At 37.6% G+C, this 18,891-nt stretch overlaps 1 protein-coding gene across 5 annotated transcripts in view; it reads right to left on the reverse strand.

The window, feature by feature from the left end:
* LOC139976065 (uncharacterized) overlaps positions 1–18,891 on the reverse strand; it is a 72,338-nt gene that overhangs the window by 52,293 nt on the left and 1,154 nt on the right. The window contains exon 1 of one of the 5 annotated variants that reach the window (XM_071984480.1): positions 549–1,788. The exons of the other annotated variants lie outside the window; for them this stretch is intronic. Within the exon in view, the coding sequence (XP_071840581.1) occupies positions 549–616 (68 nt within the window). The 5' untranslated portion in view covers positions 617–1,788. Of the gene's footprint in view, positions 1–548; positions 1,789–18,891 lie in introns of those variants that run through there. 5 annotated transcript variants of the gene reach the window in all.

The raw sequence follows: 18,891 nt of genomic DNA on the forward strand, positions 1-18,891 counted from the left end.
CTGAAAATGATCAGAGTCGCTTGTTTGACAAATACTTCAGCCCAAAGTTTAATATGCAAAATTTGGCTAGACATTATTATAATTGCTGTATAGGAAGTGTTGTAGGCTTATTATTGGCATTAAGGGTAAGCAAAGTCTTAAATATAGCATTGTGACGATAAAAACACCATCGTTAACAATATACCTTCATGCAACCTGTACCTATTATATCGATGTGAGACTTGACCTTGTTCTTAACACAGCCAGGTCATGTAGTTAATATTACACTCCCATTGCCAAGCTGTGGCTTTCTTTGTATGACACACTCATTAGTAAGAATATGTGACCTACGTTTGTAGCCTGAATAGCTAGGTTGAATTCTCTTAGTGTAAGTCATTCCAGTACTTTCTCAATAATGTGACAGTTGTCAGAGATTTTCTTTATTACCAAACATATACACTTGGGTTAGATGCTTGATACTCAACCATTAACTACTTCTTTCCCCCTCTCTCCCTACCCCCCCCTTCTCCCCTCTTCTTCTTCCAACTAACTTCATTACCATAATTTACCTATATTCTCTGTCACATGACACATCACATGGCATCCTCCTCATGTCTATGTGGTCTTCTTCCAACATCTCCTGCACATTTGAAATCGATCCTTCCAGATAACATGAAGTAATGTTCCGGTGACACGGTTCCAACGATAAAATGTCATACTTGCATACAGATTATTTGGGTGACTCGGAGTGACCATAATGGGTGCCTCCAACCTCTGTTATTAAAGTTGCTGCACTGTACACCACTTTGCACTACTGAAAATTTGCACTCCTGAAACATGGCAGGAACAACTTACCAGTCGTGTAACTTATTCTTCACAATGTCCACGATTTGAACTAACTTCCTATTTGAATGTCTGGAATTAGTATGATCCGTGACATGCCACAAGTCATTTTGCACATGTATATTAACACTTCCAACCGATCTGAAAAAAATATATCATTACATCAACACCGCGACTATCACTTTCCTTTCACTGCCGCCAAACATGTAGATCTACTGGCATTTTACCCGGTGAGTCTGTTATACTTGTAGATAGGCAACTGTTCAAAACAGACACTTTTACAGTTTGGAACGAGTCCTTGTCTTATATGTATAGGATTAAACTCTTTAACACGGGGGAAGTTACATGCAATAAGAACTTCACCGTGGACTAATGCCAACCCAACACACGAAGACGACGACAACATTCCAAACAGGAAGAGATCAAAATCAGTTGGCCAGTTCCAACAAAATCCTTATCTTCCCACAGCTAATACTTCCTGTCATTATACCGTGGCTTCCGTAGGAATGGGGGGGGCTAGGGCAGCTCCTAGTGGAGCGTGTCCAGCGCTTCACATTACTGTACTGTGCAAGCAGAGCAGAGACCCCAAAAACCAAGAGAAGACACTAAGAACATGCCTTACACAAAGAATGACCATAACAAGCAAAATGGCTACCCTGGAATCGACCCTTCAGCTAACCACATCACGCCATATGCAACCCGAGAGGAGAATTCATATCACGCGTGGGACAGTCGATAACAAACAAACAAAAACCCTCCTCTCTATACAGAGTGAATTCTGTATTCAACAATAGAGTGTTTGTGAGGCTATTCTGTTTGTGTAGTGGAGAGAGAGTGTTCTAGATTATTCCACCAACTACAGGTTCTGTTCACTAGTGCGTGTAGAGATAGAAGATATAATAGAGAGAGATAACGCTGATGTTTGTCTGCCTGCGTGACTCATATCATAGTTACTACTACTACTACTGTAGAACCCTGGAATCTGTAGGTAGGATGCTTTCTCTACAGGCAGGCAGGCCTGCAGATAATCACAAATTCCTTCACTGGCTGAAGGCCTGGAAGGCTCTCAGCAGGGGTGTGTAAATAATATGTTACTGCTGCTGCTGAAGTGAATCACTTGACAGCCAGCCAGCCAACCAGATATGTGCAGGGAGTAAAAAAAAAAGGGGGTCATTAATAGGCTCTGTATGAAATACTGTAAGGGCACAGTAGTAGTAGTTGAACAGATGAAACCACAACAGTAGAAGGTATCACTATCTGTACACCACTACTCAAGCAGAATTCTTTGGGAAGAGATACAACACCACCATATCAGCAACTGATATCTACGGCACAATGATGTCCTTGCTTACATTCCTGCTGAGGGAAAGTTTCACTTGTGATTGAAGTTGCAAAACAAACAATTCTGTTTACCATGTTAGTCAAATAGATGAATTGTGAGGAACAACTTTCCCAAATATTGCTTAAAAAGATCTCCACCCCCACTCCACAGGAAAATGGTATACTATATACTATACTAACAAATACACACTAAACATCCAGTGGTCAAGAGTATGCGTTACTAAATGTAACATCACCTATGAAGACCCATCATAATTTTTTTTTATGTATGCTTCACACCATGGAACCTTTGATCCTGAAAAAGCAGTTGGTCAAACATTGCTCAACTGTGCCTTTAGACCATGCACAGTTATTTCTAATGTCCTCCTCTAAGCCATCCCAGGCCACCCCCCCTCCCTCAACATCATCACACCTCCCTCCATTAAACTTCCAACAGGTCTCTCCCCTACCTGGATGTTCTCAGATTATTCAAACCTCTCGATAACTGCCATACATCCAGGGAGATAAATCGCCTACTAGAAAATACATAAATTTTAAGATAATTGAGAAAACCTGAGGATTTGCTGATTTTCGCACTCTAAGAGTAACAAACGATGTTCAACAATTATTTGAGAAAAACAAAATGCATTATAAAAGAAAGTTATTCCGGAAAGATTTACCGTGCTAAATAATACTCATTTTTATAGTTCCAACTGTGACTAATCCAAAGCTTACAATAGTCATTTATGAAATGACAAAACCTTCCAGGTAAATAGTCCATATAGTTAATTGCATGGAATTGCTTGGGAAGTTTAATATTACTATGTACACGTAGAAGTACGTTTGCACGGCTTTGACTCAACAGGTTTGTACTTTTTGGAGGGGTGGGAGGGCATTTTGTTTAAAACCTTTGTGAAACTGATCAAGCCTACCACTAACAAGCCCAAAAAACAAATTTCCGCACGCATTCAAGCAAGTCCATTCCATTGTTTGTTTTCTATTGTTTTCATTCTCCAAATGAATACGCAGTGAGGCCAGTGAGGCTTGCCAAACCCATGACACAAACAATAGGAATTGAATCACACAGTAATAACAAAGCAAGCTATTGTTTCCTTCTACAAAGCACAAAAGCCAAACCAAGCAAGAGTAAACTTTTAAGGTACATACAGAGAGGGTTTCAGAGGCCGTTCCTTACTCTAGCGTGAAAACTGACCTGGGTTGCAGATCGGTTTACTAAATCTTGACAAAAAGCAAAGGACTGCACCAGTGCACTTGTATACAGTATGCTTTTAAACTAAGACACCAGCCGCCGTGCGCGTGATTAAGTATTAGTTCAAACGGAATCAATTGCCCTTTCTTAGGCACAGTGTTGGCTGTGTGTCACACACAAGCTTCAGCTGTATATGATTGTGCAACTTCATTACATGTAGTATGTATGCACACTGCCTAAAACCAAATTCTGTATCAAATTCTGTGTTTCATTTATACAGTGCTACACCCGGTATCATCAATAATGAAGAAGTGGAGAAATTCTCAAGTTCCTCTGCTTAATCTGTTTATAGAATCAGAACTGCAAGTCGACTGTTAATTCTGTTGATAGTTTGCTAACAGGATAACCAACCTTCTTCCCCCCCCCCCCAATTCCATCCAAACTGTACATTGACAGCCAATGGCTATCACAATCTCTGTCTTCTCTACAATATTATCAGAGAACTGATGCAGTCAAGTGAAAAATCTTGTGATAATCATTGCCTAAACAGGCTAAGCCACACATCTCCTTAATCATATTTGATGACACAGAATCTACATCCATTCTCCACCCCATCCCATCACCTCCCCCGCCCAATGTCCAGCCCCCGTCTAACAAATACATGCACAGACACAAGTATAATAAAGTAGGTGGAACTTGAAAGGAGACACAAACCCACCCATTCATTATCTTTAGCTTATAAGCCCGAGAGATTTTGTGAAGAACAATTCTTGCAAACAGCTAAGAAACATCTTTTTCAGGTTGGGAAGTATTCTAGTTTAAAAGTCGCACACCTGGGAGCTTGTCATTTTGTAAATCTGTGATGTCATAGTTGCCACTTGGATCTGAAACCTTTGACTTTCTCTTTCTCTGCAGTTGTCATGGTTACAGGGTAATAGCATTCAAACCACTGCTATAATTATGAGCTTCAATATCTTTGATGCAGTATATATTTTGCAAAACCCATCTCCCTCCATTCCAGATAATAATCGTTTGTAATCACTAAAGAAAAACATAAGAAACATGAGGCACACATGGTTGCTGGCCTCGACGACGATGTCTTGATCAAATCTTCAGCCTTGTGTGTAACCTTAGGAAGGTTAAATCTGTGATATCTGCCAAACGGAATAAAATTTCTCTATCACATGGGCTGATGACGATTGGCAGGGTTACGTCACCTTTATGTCAGCACTGGGAGAATAACAACCCATAAGTATGCATAATGTAATCATCCACAGTTCACACAATTAACAAGATACTCCAGATCAAGTCTCACTAAGCCGGTCGGCATATTCCATTATGAACAGAGGGGTTGTTTGTTGTGCTTGTGTAAAATCTAGAACAGTCTTTGTTTTGTCATTCTCAAATGATCTTGAAAATGACACTTCACATCCTTAACCTATTTTAAGTTAGCGAATTTAATATTATTTATATTAGTATCAATCCCTAACCTTCGCCGACCTTTTTCCATCGTTGAACTCGACGCCAACCTATTACTGAATGGCACAGTCCAAACTAAACAGACCGGCGAGGACGATTGAGACTTTGATCCGAAACTCCTGATTAGGCATAATTTATCAGTACTGAATGGAAATCGGCACATAGCCAAAGCAACTATAGTAGTACTATCTATCTCTTTCAACATAGATTACCATGCACCACCTTCTTTCCAATCTTTGACAAAATTGACCAAAGTCCCATACTACAAAAGAGGTACGTAAACTAGGTCCCTGGGCTTTGTAAACAGTCTCTTACCTTTGAAGGAGGTGGTAGAGCATGGGCTATCATCTTGAGCAAACAGACACATTGGACGATGACTGCAGCGTTGTGTAGATATTATCAACTTCTTTCACAACCAACCTTTGCTTCTGTCTTTTATTCTTTTTTTTCTTTGGTAAACTTGTACCGTAGACTTTGTAACCATAACACACCCCCCATACTAAGGATTCTTATCATAGCTTCCCGCCATGCAACATGGAGGCTCCGTAAATACAACTGTTAACCAAAGTCCAACAACTGATAGGACTAAATACACATGTACCAGAGTTAAATTAGTTTAACGACTATCTGCACTAGAACAGTTAAACCCTCCAATACAGATGTCAAACTGATAACTCGACTGAATTTATTTTAAGCGTGAGATTCATGTTGCCGTATAGGACAAATACCTAGTTCTACTCACAAAACCCTCTTGAATAGCAGTTCTGTTACAATGTATGCACAGGTGGGATCATGGAACTTGAAACAATAGCATTTAAAACAATCAAACTTTATTAAAAGACAAACAGGGCTGTTAGAGAGTTTGTACAACAGCCGTGTACCACTTCTCCAGCAGCAACAGCAGCACTGAAACTGTTCTCATTTGATCCTTCGATCAAAGGGAATGGTTACCAATAAATGCCTTCTTTAAGTTGATGCTCTTCCTGTTTCTTTCGTAACTGCATGATAAGAATATCTGCTCACTTACTGTACACATTGTTTTGCAAAAGACAAAGTAATGCCTTAATAGCAACCACTATGGAGCAGAACATGTGCTATACACTTTCTGATCCTACTCCCATTAGAATCTACTCTCCCATCCCATCTTTACCTACCCTCATCTTCCCCTCTACCTACACCCCCACTGGGGGCCCACACCTCCCTCTTTCCCCTCCCCCTTTCCCAAATCCAATCCCCTTACCGACCTGCCCAACCTTTGTCTTTCATTCTCTCATGGCCAAAAGGGATTACCTTTCCGTTTTGATTTGCGAGCTCTTTAGTACCTCTGTCCCAAAGTACACTCTCTATTTCTGATGGCATGGTTTCCACATGTATTCAACTAATATGAGGACAAGACAAGGAATTTAGAAACAAAAATATTAATACTAACTTCATAGTATCCAAGTATTCATTCTTTGCTTGTCTTCTTATGTTGATCAAGGAATAGGAAAAAATCAAAAGACACATGTCAAAAAAATGTCATATTTCTCCAAAAATATGTTTCAAATGAATCTCCTCCATTTAAAAGAAAGATGAATGTCACATAATGGTAAGAGATCGCTCTTGACTCTTCTTCCTTACAGACTTTGTCATAATAATAAACTAGACCCCAAAAACCACAATAACAAATGCGCAACTACGGTCTCCTATAGATTTAAGAATAACATCTGAGCAAAAAATGTCTTGACATTGCCTCACAGTGTGTGTGTTTGTGTGTTGTTTTTTTTTCGGTGTGTTCTTTTTTTCTGAATAGATATTCCACAAGCACATTTGAAAACGACGATTTGTATCGCAAAATTGCAACAACAAACAAATGAAATATCTGCGTGCGTCAACAGACAACAACTGCACTCGCAGGTCACTAGAGCCGAACTTGTTTCAGACCGAAAGGCAGTCACAGAAGATAGTCACGCCTAATGGAACCGACTATGTCCTCATATGCAGAGACAGCTGCAATGGACGAGCGTCATTAAACCCTCTCGGAGATGAGACGCACGCACGGCCAGCCGTACAGCAGCTGCGATAAGATTCGATGTATTAGTGAACATTGCACTAGTCTAAATAGGTCTGCAGTGATCCCCCCATTTCTCGATCTCACAAATATTCTCAAAGCCATCTGAGAATAAGTAGGCAAGCTCGGATCAGACTTCAGCCTCGATCGCAGCTTCTATGTCAAATTACCTTTTCTTCTATTCCAAATTTTTTATTTATTCATTCCTTTCTCTTCTTTCCATTTCCCATAGTACTTCCCAATTCGTAATGGGGGCCATAAAAAGGGGTCTACATATATATAGATATCACTTAAGTTCAGTATGCTTCTATCGCTGATGACTCAGACAACATGTAAAATGCAGTCATGTGCTTGACGGTAGACGCAAATGATCTACAGAATCGGATGATGATACCTCACTGTTAACTTAAAACAGTTGTTTAATTTTTTTTTTTTTTTTTTTTTTGAAAGCGTCTCCAAGTCCGGAATAGACTGATGATGACTGTGCAAATATGGACTTTAAGTCATTTATCTGAAACGGGGATCTGATAAATTGCAAAGAATGGGTCCGAACTTTGGTCTAATGAAGACAATAGTCTACTACAAAGCCAAACACTTATGAGCTCCAATTGTAAACTTAAGAGAGATCCTGATAAGTACAGTATGATGGCATTCTGTTTTGCATTGGAAACTTTTCTGGTTACTCTGCCTAGAGCAACACCACAGAGACCCCTTTTTTTCCCCCGGGTGCACTGGCTGACTGAAAACTGAAAACGTCACTTTTTAGAGATTGCCTCATGAAATGTTCCCAGAATTTGCAGGCTGCAGCACTGTCACAATGAAAGGCTTTCTCCTTAAATTGATGAATGGTTAATTTCATCTACATAGTCTAATAATAGTTGCATTTAAATATCAACATGGGAGACCTCTTTTTGTGGTACTAGCTTAAGTTTGCTTCAATCTGACATACAGATCTTACTTCATTTTTTGTTCTTTCTTCACTTCTTTTTCAATTCTAAATCTCATATATAACACACAATGCTCAAAAGCAATTGCATGCCCTATTTTGCATACAGTTTGGGAAATCAAACACAAGAGAATTGTAAAAGGTCTTTGCATGGACAAACCTCTAGCAATTTTAGCATCCTTAAGTCTGGGTACATATATAATACAGACTACCTTAAAGTCAGTCTTCTGTTTTGACTGAACACTGGCTTGCATTAAAAGATATGATTTGCCTACACATCATGATGAGTATATACTGGATAAAACAGCCACTCCAACCGAACAAAGAACAAAAAATATTTCGGCATTCAAGCACAGAATAGAAAAGGGGTCATTTTGCTTGATCGGTTTCTGTTTAAACAATGCCTGGCAGATACAGAGCTAGTTATAGTTTCGTAAGACCCTTTGAAAACAAGAAATGAACAGACCTCATCAGCAAATCAAGGTTTTCATGATAAAACAAAAGACAAGGAAAAGCGTTTAACTCTGTTCTTTTCCAAATCTGTGACTGCTCACACTTTACTGAGCTGTTCAGGTGAAACCTTATGATCCTCAAAATAAATTTGACTTTGCTGGAGAATTTCCTCATTTTGTTTGGGAATTTATATCAATATTTTCATGAGTTTTGCCCTTTCTTCCCACTGAACAACGCTGCTTTACCTGGTGCACTTGTTAATGGTACGGGTACTTTAAACATATTACTTGCAATTATATCACTTTTCCCAACACAATTTTAATTAAATTGGAGAGAACAAATTTGACAAAACTATTTTTAAAATCAATTAATTGTTCTTTAAACAGAGTACCTTAACAAAGTTTATAACACATTCCTGTCATTGCTGCTCCAGAGGGCAAAACTCCTCAACTTTAAAGGAAACCCATTATAAAAAGGCACTTTGCTCAGTCTCTGTGAACCCTAGCATTTAAGAGATCAATTCCAAACTGAAGAGTAACAAGTAAATAATTGCTATGTAAAGTTGTATGCCAACCTTTGGTCTTCTTATCTAAGTAAAGGAGTATTTCTTTTTGGGCTTGCTTTCTTTTCCATGGTGGATTATTAAATATAAAAGTCAATATTATCTATCCAACCAGCTGTGACTGTTTGCACTACCACTGATAAAAAAAACTCTGACAAATTCCAAGGTTCAAAAGACAACCTTTTCTATTATTTAAAAAAAGTTTGGGCCTATTTTTCTAAAGCAGCTGTGCATACCTGGTTACCCCAGTATCGCTCAGATTACAACATGGCAACTATTTCAATCTCTATCTGTCATGTGGGGATCCCTTGGCTTGCGATAATCAGGACTTTAACGATAAAACTTTAAAGTATGAAATTGACATGTCATCAGTATCGGTCCCAAATGTTAAACTATTCCAAATTGCCTTTAAGTCCTCAAAAGTACTCCACCTAGAAGTTCAGACCCTCCAACCTATCTCCAGATATCTCACTCTTGATCAGTGAGCAATTCATCAGGCTGTGCTTTATTCCCTGGAACATTAGAGAGAGACCTTTCACACTATGACGTTGACCTCAGGTAGAGTATCAGATAACATACCTTCTCCTGGCCCGACCCTTCCGTGCCCCCCCCCCCCCCCCCCAAAAGGAAGATTAGAGAGCTTCCACAGAAAGGAGTTGATCTCAAGTGGATCAGATCCCCTGCTGGATATCTCTTGTGAAAGCATTCCTAGTGCCTTGTTATACTCACAAATGGCAAAGCAGTATAAAAGGAAGCTAAATCTAAAATAAACCGTCTCAATATAAAACACACAGGTTTGCAATACAGTCATTTGCATTAATAAGTTTTCATTTCAAGCCACAAGATTCTCCTCTAAGGTATAAAGTCAACTTAGCCCATCTTTACTCTACATGGCCACACTCCACAGTATATTAAATACCTCATGAATTCTCTCCGGCAGTCCTGTACACATAACAGGGACAGAGTATGTTACCTTGAATGAAAGACAGTTTTGTCATTCAAGCTTTAATGATCTACCAGCAACTACAAATTTCTTTACCAAAAAGGTTTTGCACCATTTACGTCATTTTACCAACAGTCGTGGTCGCATTAATTAATTAATTAATTAATTCCAAAGTCCTACATTGATGTCTCTTGGACGACTCAACCTCCGACTGCTAAATAGCAGCCAATCCTGCTCAATTAAGTAGACCTATCTGAAATGCTACCAGAGAAAATGTGCAAACAACCAGAGAGCGGCGATGGGGCTTGGGCTAAGCAGCCAGCCTTAAAGAAAAGAAGAAACATGGCAAAACATGGCAAACAATGCAAGCTGTCCTTCAAGCTTGACAAATATCACCCAAGGTCTTATTGATGATTACTACTAAAGAGAACAGACCAGACTCTATAGTCAAAACCAATGGTAGACTGGAGGACAAGATGCTGCTTGGCTCTGTCAACAGCAAGGATTAAAGCTTTCAGGAAAATTGAAAACTTCACAGGGCTTCTCAAATCAGAGAGCAAAGAAAGGAAATTCATAAAAAGGCCTTTGCCGGTTGTATATGTTTGTATGCTTAGTCACCAGTTAGCCATTAACGCAAAGTTTGCATGTTCGTCGATGTTAGCGAGTAGCAGACAACGCAGACCACGAAAATTTTGACAGTCGAGAGTACACTTCTCTCGTGGAACACACATAATCATATACGGTATATATTAGACTAAAAAAGAATTTAAAAAATAAAAAACTATTTTTTAACAAAACCTAGAAAAAGGTTCCCATGTAATTTTATATCTTGGAGTGGACTGTATCTCACAACAGATGAAACACTTTAGATTTCCATACAGATAAACAACAAAATTCACCTTGAATGAATTCTTTGGACACTCAAATTGACAGCTATTCTACTTGGCCTCCTATAAAGACTTCATGTCTTAAGTGGGCTCCTTCACTTCGGATTGAAGCCACACAAACTAATGAACACAAAACAATATTAACAAAATAATTTCATAGTAAAACAGAACTACCCCTTCGTAGGGCCTCTCTCCCTCCTTCACTCTCTCATTCTCTCTCTCATCTTTGTAAAGACCTCAGCTGAACTTCATGCACACAACATTAGAATTTCATGCACACAACATTAGAATTTCCTGTCAAAGATGGTTTCCTTCAACCACTCTGTAGCATACATGTGACAAATTTACAAAATGTACTAGGGAGTGAAAAAACATGGTATGATCCAATAAAGCCACTTCACCAAGCTGTAATGTGTACCGAATGAAAAATCATATATATTTATATATATATATATATATATATATATATATGTATATGTATATGTATATGTATATGTATATGTATATATATATATATATATATATATATATATATATATATATATATATATGTATATATATATATTTCTATATATATATATATATATATATATATATATATATATATATATATACACAAAACAAATGCCTTATATTTAACACAACACACACGCAGACCCGCATTAGTAATAATCATGAATGTGTGTGTGTGTACCACAAGTGTGAGGCGTTCCTGTGAACTCATGAGTTCACATATATTATTTAGCAGCATGTAATCATCATCGTACCGCACTGATGTCTACTGCTGCCAATGGATTTGTCTCTCTCTCACAGCAGCAAGCAGTCTTATCATTATTAGTCTGTACACTCAAAAGCCATTACTGCTTTATATATACATATATATGCAACACTACCACGATTTCATGTCAACCTGTCACTGGGCCTCCCATTGCAATTCAGGTCTGAAAATTGATGCCGCCGCCGGGCACAAAAAAAAGAAGAAAAAAAATTTCCAGGCGCATTGAGCAGGCCAGCTCTAAAAAAGCAATAACAGTGAGGAAGTGTAGGCTCTGGAAAATAAGGTTTGAAATTGGACAAGGAAGGAAGAGAGAAAGAAACAGTGAAAGGAGAAAAGAGGATAAAAAAGACTGAAGGAGAAGACGAAGGGAGAAAAAAAAAGTGAGGGTCTGTGAGAGGGAAAAAAAAAGGAAGATGGAGGCAAAATTGGAAGTTGCTTTGAGGCAGGTTAGAGAAATGAGGGAAGGGAGGAAGAGGAAGCGGAGTTTATCGCCAAGCCTGTCAAAATTTTGAACCGTTTGTGAAAGATAAAGGAATAAGATTGATAGGTTCGGCACAAAATTGGGACAAAGGGAGGAGGTGGAGGGATTGCAAATTTTTGCGATGGACTTGGATAAATTGCATTTTGATAAAGTTGGAAGGTGAAAAAAAAAAATTCTCCAATATACACACTCTCAGCAAGTCAAATGCCCTGTGATTTGGACAGATATAAAAACGCTTGTCTACTGTGAGGTCCTTTGATACTTCAGTAATGGTCTTTAATTATCATGAATTGTTAATATTTTATTGAGGTCCCTTCCCACACCCCCCCCCCCATAAAATGACCAGTAACCCTTTAGTAAGCTGAAATCACTGATTTATGATTGCAATTAAATTTATGTTGCCAAAAGAAATAGGCAGGGGGGAGGAGAATAGGATGTAATAAATTGTTTGTACATTATCAAATTGATGATGCAAGGCCAAATTTTCAGATTTTCAAACTATTGCACTGACCCATGTAAAAACAACAGCTGGAAGGTGCCTGAGTTTTGAAATTGGATAGCAACAAAAGACTAGGCGTACAGGTCTATGTCAGCTTACAGTACCATAACAGACTGTCATGAGAAAATGTAATATTTGTAATATATGTTATGGGTAATTTAACCCACAAATTCACAAAAAGAGTAGGTCTAGTCTACAATTGCCTCTTAGGTCGTGGGAAATTATAGTTTTGTTAAATGTACTCAGTCTCATTTGTACTTAGAATTACTTCAAAACTGCAAACTGCAGATAACCCTTCATATGAGGTATACTCCGATTCTCACGCCACTCCATTTTCTGTGCTTAATACCTCCAGTAGTAGAACACACGATTTGGGTACACAAATATAAACAAATATATGCATTGCAGTACATGAGTGCAATCCAAAAAAAATCATAATTCAATGTTATCTAGGGACTACTGTTCTACTCTCTAACTTGAAGAAACTAACCAGCTTTACAATTCTAAAATTCTAGAATATTTTTTATCACGAAGATCCAAAAGTTCTCCGGCAAGGTTTCCAATTACAAATTCAGAACAGTGCATCTCTGATCCCTACTGCCCTTGCTTTCACGCAAATAATCAGCATGAATATTCCTGAAATCCAGGCATGACAATGATCCCAGGGATTTTAAGGTAAAGCAAAACAAAATTAAGACAGATAAATGAAGAGTATAGATAGATATTAATCGTTTTGCTTTTCTTACTTATTGCCATTATCACGTTCATCAATGATGTTTCCTTTTTCATTTAAAATCAACAAGTACTTTCACATTGTAATGTTTTACAGATTGGTTGGAGTATTCCTCAATCATTGACTGTGTCTTAAACTCTGTTTATATCTCAAAACAAATTTTTAAAGGAGTTCTTTTCAAGAGCGGTCACCCAGGAGAGAACCTGGGCACAAAAAACCAAACGAAGAACTGCCCGAGCCGCTCTCTACCCCTTGCATCGAGACTGTGACTGTGCGATTATCGTCAGGTGTGCATCACGATTCCCCTAGAAGGGGAACTGAATGGTACACATGATCTTAGCCAAAAGGGCAGAGAAGCTATGTAGAAGCCCTTTCTTTAAACATTTTTTAGATCTCTTTCAAAGAGTTAAAGAAGCAAATTTTTAGAGTAATAATGGAAGAAGCAAAAACCTGGAGAGAAGTGGGAAAAAACATACAAGAGGTACAGGCAAAACATCCTGCTTATAAAAAAAAAAAAAAAAAAAAAAAAAAATCTATAGAAAGAATGAATCAGACTTTAAAGGTCTTGCTTTTCAAGTTTGTAAATCAGTTATTCTTTATTGAATTGGGTTTTCTTTTGAGTGCCCAAAGGTTGTAATAGACTTAACACAATCCTATTACATAACCACATAGAGGGAACTCAATGGGTTCTAGGTACTTAGAAGTTGGCCCTTAGAGGCTGTCCTTGGAGACAGTCACAAAGGGGGTCTTAGAATCTTCTCATTGATGGTCAACACAAAACTACTTTCTATTGATGTATTGACCAGGTAGAGCTTACTGTTGGATCTGCTGACTTAACTGTGTGTAGATCTGTCACTGATGTTTCACAATAGGGAGATTGGAAGAGAGGTATTAGCTGGGGGCTACAAAGGATCCATTGGGCTTCGTTTCCATAGCAATGAGGGCAATGGGGCGAGGAAAAAGAAGGGCAGGTGTTGCACAACAGTGTTTCAGAACTGAAGATTTATATAAAAAAAAATTATTACATCAAAACTTCTTTTTACAATATGTTCAACAAATTCCCCCAGGCATGTTGTTTCTATTGCTTAAATTTTATTTTGCTTATTTTTTAGAGCAGTAGTACTGTAAATTTGCTAAGGCAACTTCCCTCCTCCCCCCCACCCATCAGGTGTAAAAACAACAACAACAACACCCTAGGACAGACATGGATTTGGTAACAAACAGAGACTTCCTTTATTCCTCTAAAGCAACAGTAATATAAGAAAATGTTAAATTAATAACAAGAAGTACTGAGTAGGCACTGGCAGTCCATATTCAGCTTAACTTGTTTAACTCTGAGGAAATACCATATGTTGTTTGGATGCAACTGCAACATATATACCTTGACAACAAATACCTCAAAAAGCAATGTTCAACAAGACCTCACTAAGCAATGTTTTCTCTACCAAAAAAAAAGATCCACAATGATCACATCTTCAGATTATTCCAGTAAAACAATGATTACAAAATCGTTGCAAAATTGCATCGTCTTAAAATCATTGCATCTTCTTAAAATTATCGCATCTTCTTAAACTTTACAGCACTTCCAGAAATGAGTACGGTATCACTGAAAAGACTAAGTTTATGGATATCCTTGCAGGAGTGGTGCATGGCAAGATATAAATGAGTCATCTGACAGTGCTCGATGCGTCATCGCATTTTTCTGCCCCAGTTAAATGAGGATGTCTGTCTGTATATTGCCATACTGTATATACATCTGTTCTAAAGAAAAGCAATGTTGCCACTTTGTGAGACAGGCATCCTGGACCAATCGTATGCAAGCAAAATTAGATCATTTCTACACCCATTTTTTCTTTAACTTTGCTGTCCTATCCCTGACAGAAAACTCCTCCGGTGCGAGCTAATAAAATTTCTGCATTGCTTTGACAATTTCGAATCAGCAATCTCGAAGAGTAAGCAAAATTCATTGATCAATGCAAAATATCAAAAAAATCTGCTAAGGAAGAAATCTTCTGTACACATCTCAGTGATTCTATAACAATATCACAAAACTAAGCAAGCAAGCCCTCTGCAGATAAAAACAAAACTACATGCTTAACAGTATTCTAACTAGAATAGCAAAGCATGAAAATCATGTTACAATACACATAACGTCTTTCATAAGAAACCAATTTACATCTTGGACAATTTTTTTCATTTCTACATTAAGGTGCTTTCATTTCTTCATTGTCGGCAAATATTAATGTTATATAGTTTATCTGCCATACATAATACATATAGTATTCTTCAGCTTTATCAATAAAAGCAATGTTCCAATTCGTAGCTGACTACAGTAGGCACCTAAATCTGCTAACATGTTGTGGATATCATGTTGGAATCGTGCTGACCCAAAATATTCCAGCAAATTTGGACGAGGAGTAGGATATTTCTAGGTCTTCAGAAAATGACCTCTCGATACATTAAATGACCTTCAAACATATGATTGCATGTATGAAAACTTTAACTCACACAAACCACTGACGAAATTTTGTCCCAAATCAAACGAAAAATGACTAAATGGCAGTCATTCAAACACGGTGGCAAAAAGTGACAGAATTTCGGCTCGGCTGCTAAACAGTAGCTCAGCTGAAAGCTTTCAGATGAGCTAAAAACGAAAGCAAAACACACACAAATGTAGGAGATGATGACGGAGGGCCTTGTCGATTGCGGTAACTAAGAGAATGCAAATATTGACAAGGAAATGCTAGCTACCAAACTGGGAAAGCTTAACAGTAACTAGGACAGCTGGGAAACACTGACTATCACGAGATACAATGTAGGGTTCAAAGTTTGTGGTAGCATTTTCAAAAGCTCCAACCCTTTTCTCTCATTGAATAATATATTATAGGTCCCTTGAGAAAAACCATACGTATTAACATTCTATTGCTACTTGACCATTTTGTATATCATTTTTGCGATGCAATAATGGATGAATTACTCTCTGATATCACATTACAGTATAATGAGTGAGTTAGGTTGGATAGTCAAAATTAATATGGACACTTTCGTGTTATGTCAAGTCAGTTTAAGAGTATCAGCAAAACCACAACAAACGTAGACATCATCTTCTGTTTATATGACAGAGATATTTGTATTGAAAAACCTCCAACTTCCCTCCTCCTCCCCCCCCCCCCCATCAATATGTAAGGCACACCGGTCTCTGGGAGATACCAGGGTATTAAGATAGTGGCACGTTGCCATGTTTTTAATGTGACAACCTTTTCCCCATAGTTAATGTATTGTAGTCTTATATTAACTTTCAGTTTCTCAATAGTCCACAAGGTCAGACAGTCTCTGCAGTGCATTCATGAATGTTCAAGTAATGTTACTAACACAAAAGTGAAAAGTCTCATTAAAATTTTAATTAAAAAAATAAAAAATCACAACCTCCTCTACTCATTATAATAGAACATGATAAGGAATTTAGCAAGATCACTTCACAATCAACAAAGTCAAAACAACATGATGAACAACCAGTCTTTCTAGCTTTCCTGATGTATCAAAATCTGGTCACAATTTACTAAGAGGAAGTGGTTAGCTAAATGGCAAAACCATTCAACACAGACTTGTGTACAACAAGAATCTAGTTACCTATACCACACATGTGTATCATAGTATAATGCATACAAGGACCAATTCAAAGTATGACAACACATTCTAGTACTGTAACAGATCCTCTTATACCCGGAAAAAGAGATGGGATAACCATGCATTTAAGTCAACATTGTTTATAATTTTGCTTCACAATATAGTATTACTCACCATCGTGCCAAACACTTTAAATATAGTTCATTGTTAGTGGTCAAAGACAATGGCTGGAAAGTAGACTGCGTCATATGATTGTAGCAGTGATGCTAATGTTATGGTTAATCTCCTGTACTTAACTGTGTATTTGCAATACAGGGTCACAATCTGTTCTGAAGATTATTTGTTATACTGATAAACTTCCTCATCAGGTGAGAGAAGAAGGGCCATATATATGCTTCCTAAATGTCCCCCCCCCTCAACTCCCCCCCCCCCCACAACCACCCACCAAAAAAAGCAGCATGTGTACTACATGCATACATACAGTACTGGATACATGCAAGGCTTATAGGAAGTATGGTAGGATACTAGGAAATTACATTAGCAAACAAAGAGCAGATGACAACACAACTGTAGTAACATCAACATTTTTCATTCCTAGTAAAGTAACAGATTAATTTTATGGACTACCCTACTGTTGTACACTGCAATCACATACACATGTGAAAGCCATGTGAAATTTTAATTTGTAAAGCTGCACATTTACTTGACTTAGCAACTGAGCTGATTGCATAATTTGTGCAAGTAGTTTTTTTTTTTGCCCCTGACGATATACAAACCTACATATGTTCAATACGCTGCAACCACATCTAATATGACCAGCAACATTTTATTACAATCTTTGTCTATTGTGGCAAGTCATAATTAACATATTAATTTAATTTTTCCCATGATGGGAAGGAAATACAAAATTGGTCATTTAAATGTTTCCACCCAAAGCCACATGTGACGACTGGGTTAGAGAGGATTCCTATGATTGAGAAGACCTGAAATGGCTTGGTACAGAGTTGTAGTGAGTCTATACACAATACTCTGATATTCTAAGCATAGTTGCCTATACTTTACACTGGGACCTTGTCTAATTTGTACTAGTGTCAAAGTTTGGCGGGAAAAAAATTGAAATTTAGTATCTATATAAAAGATACTCATACAAGATAAAGTGAGCCATGTTCTTGTACTCATAACACATGGGAATTCTAATTGTACTCCTGTTACCGAACTTATACTTCAAGTATGGCTGGCCTTACACTGATATATGTTACGTACATTTGCAGCCATCAAATCGAACCAAAGTAGGTTTTACTAAACAGATATCTGCTTGAGGAAAAAAATAAAACTACACCCCACAACACTGGTCAACAAAAAAATCCTTTCATGTTCAAGGCAATCATTCTATTATATATGCATATCATCAGATTCACCTCTAGGAAGAACAAGAAAATTGAGAGACCGGGAAGATAATGGATGGCACTGGTTAGCACCTAGCACACAGTATGTTAACATACAGCACATGTCCAAGTTAAGAAAAAATTAAACAATGATACATGAAAATAGCAATACCACAACATGAGATATTACTTAAACTGAAATTTAAGAGGGTCTCGAAGCAAAAACTTGATGATTGTTTTTATTCTGAAAAACTTCTTTTGTACAACATGCAGCAAATTAGAGGGTTTCATAACAATGTAACATAGTGCACAATCATTTGCTATGTGGTCAGGAGTTGGAAATAAACTTAAATCAATGAAAATGACCCTGTATGATGGATGCAGTGCCATTTTCTTACATTCTGATCAGGAAAAACTATTAAAACTCAGAAAAGATGACGGCTTGCTATTGACCTGTGCAGTATTGCTGCCATGTCTGCCATGAACAATTTTGGGGAAGAGACTCAAAAATCTATAAAATAGAAAATAAAGCCTTTCAAAGACCATGGTTTTCTGTTCTTTGTGTATAATACTATGAAAAATAAGAAAGTGAAAGCATCTTTCTTATAATTAATACTTTTTGGCCTCGCAGTGATGAAGTCAGGGAAAAATTTTGCTAAAAAAACTAAGTCCCACAAATTGACACCTGAAAATCTTAGGATTACTTTTTCAGACAT

This window comes from Apostichopus japonicus, chromosome 11 (genome assembly GCF_037975245.1).
Source record: "Apostichopus japonicus isolate 1M-3 chromosome 11, ASM3797524v1, whole genome shotgun sequence".
Classification (NCBI taxonomy): Eukaryota; Metazoa; Echinodermata; class Holothuroidea; order Aspidochirotida; family Stichopodidae; genus Apostichopus; species Apostichopus japonicus.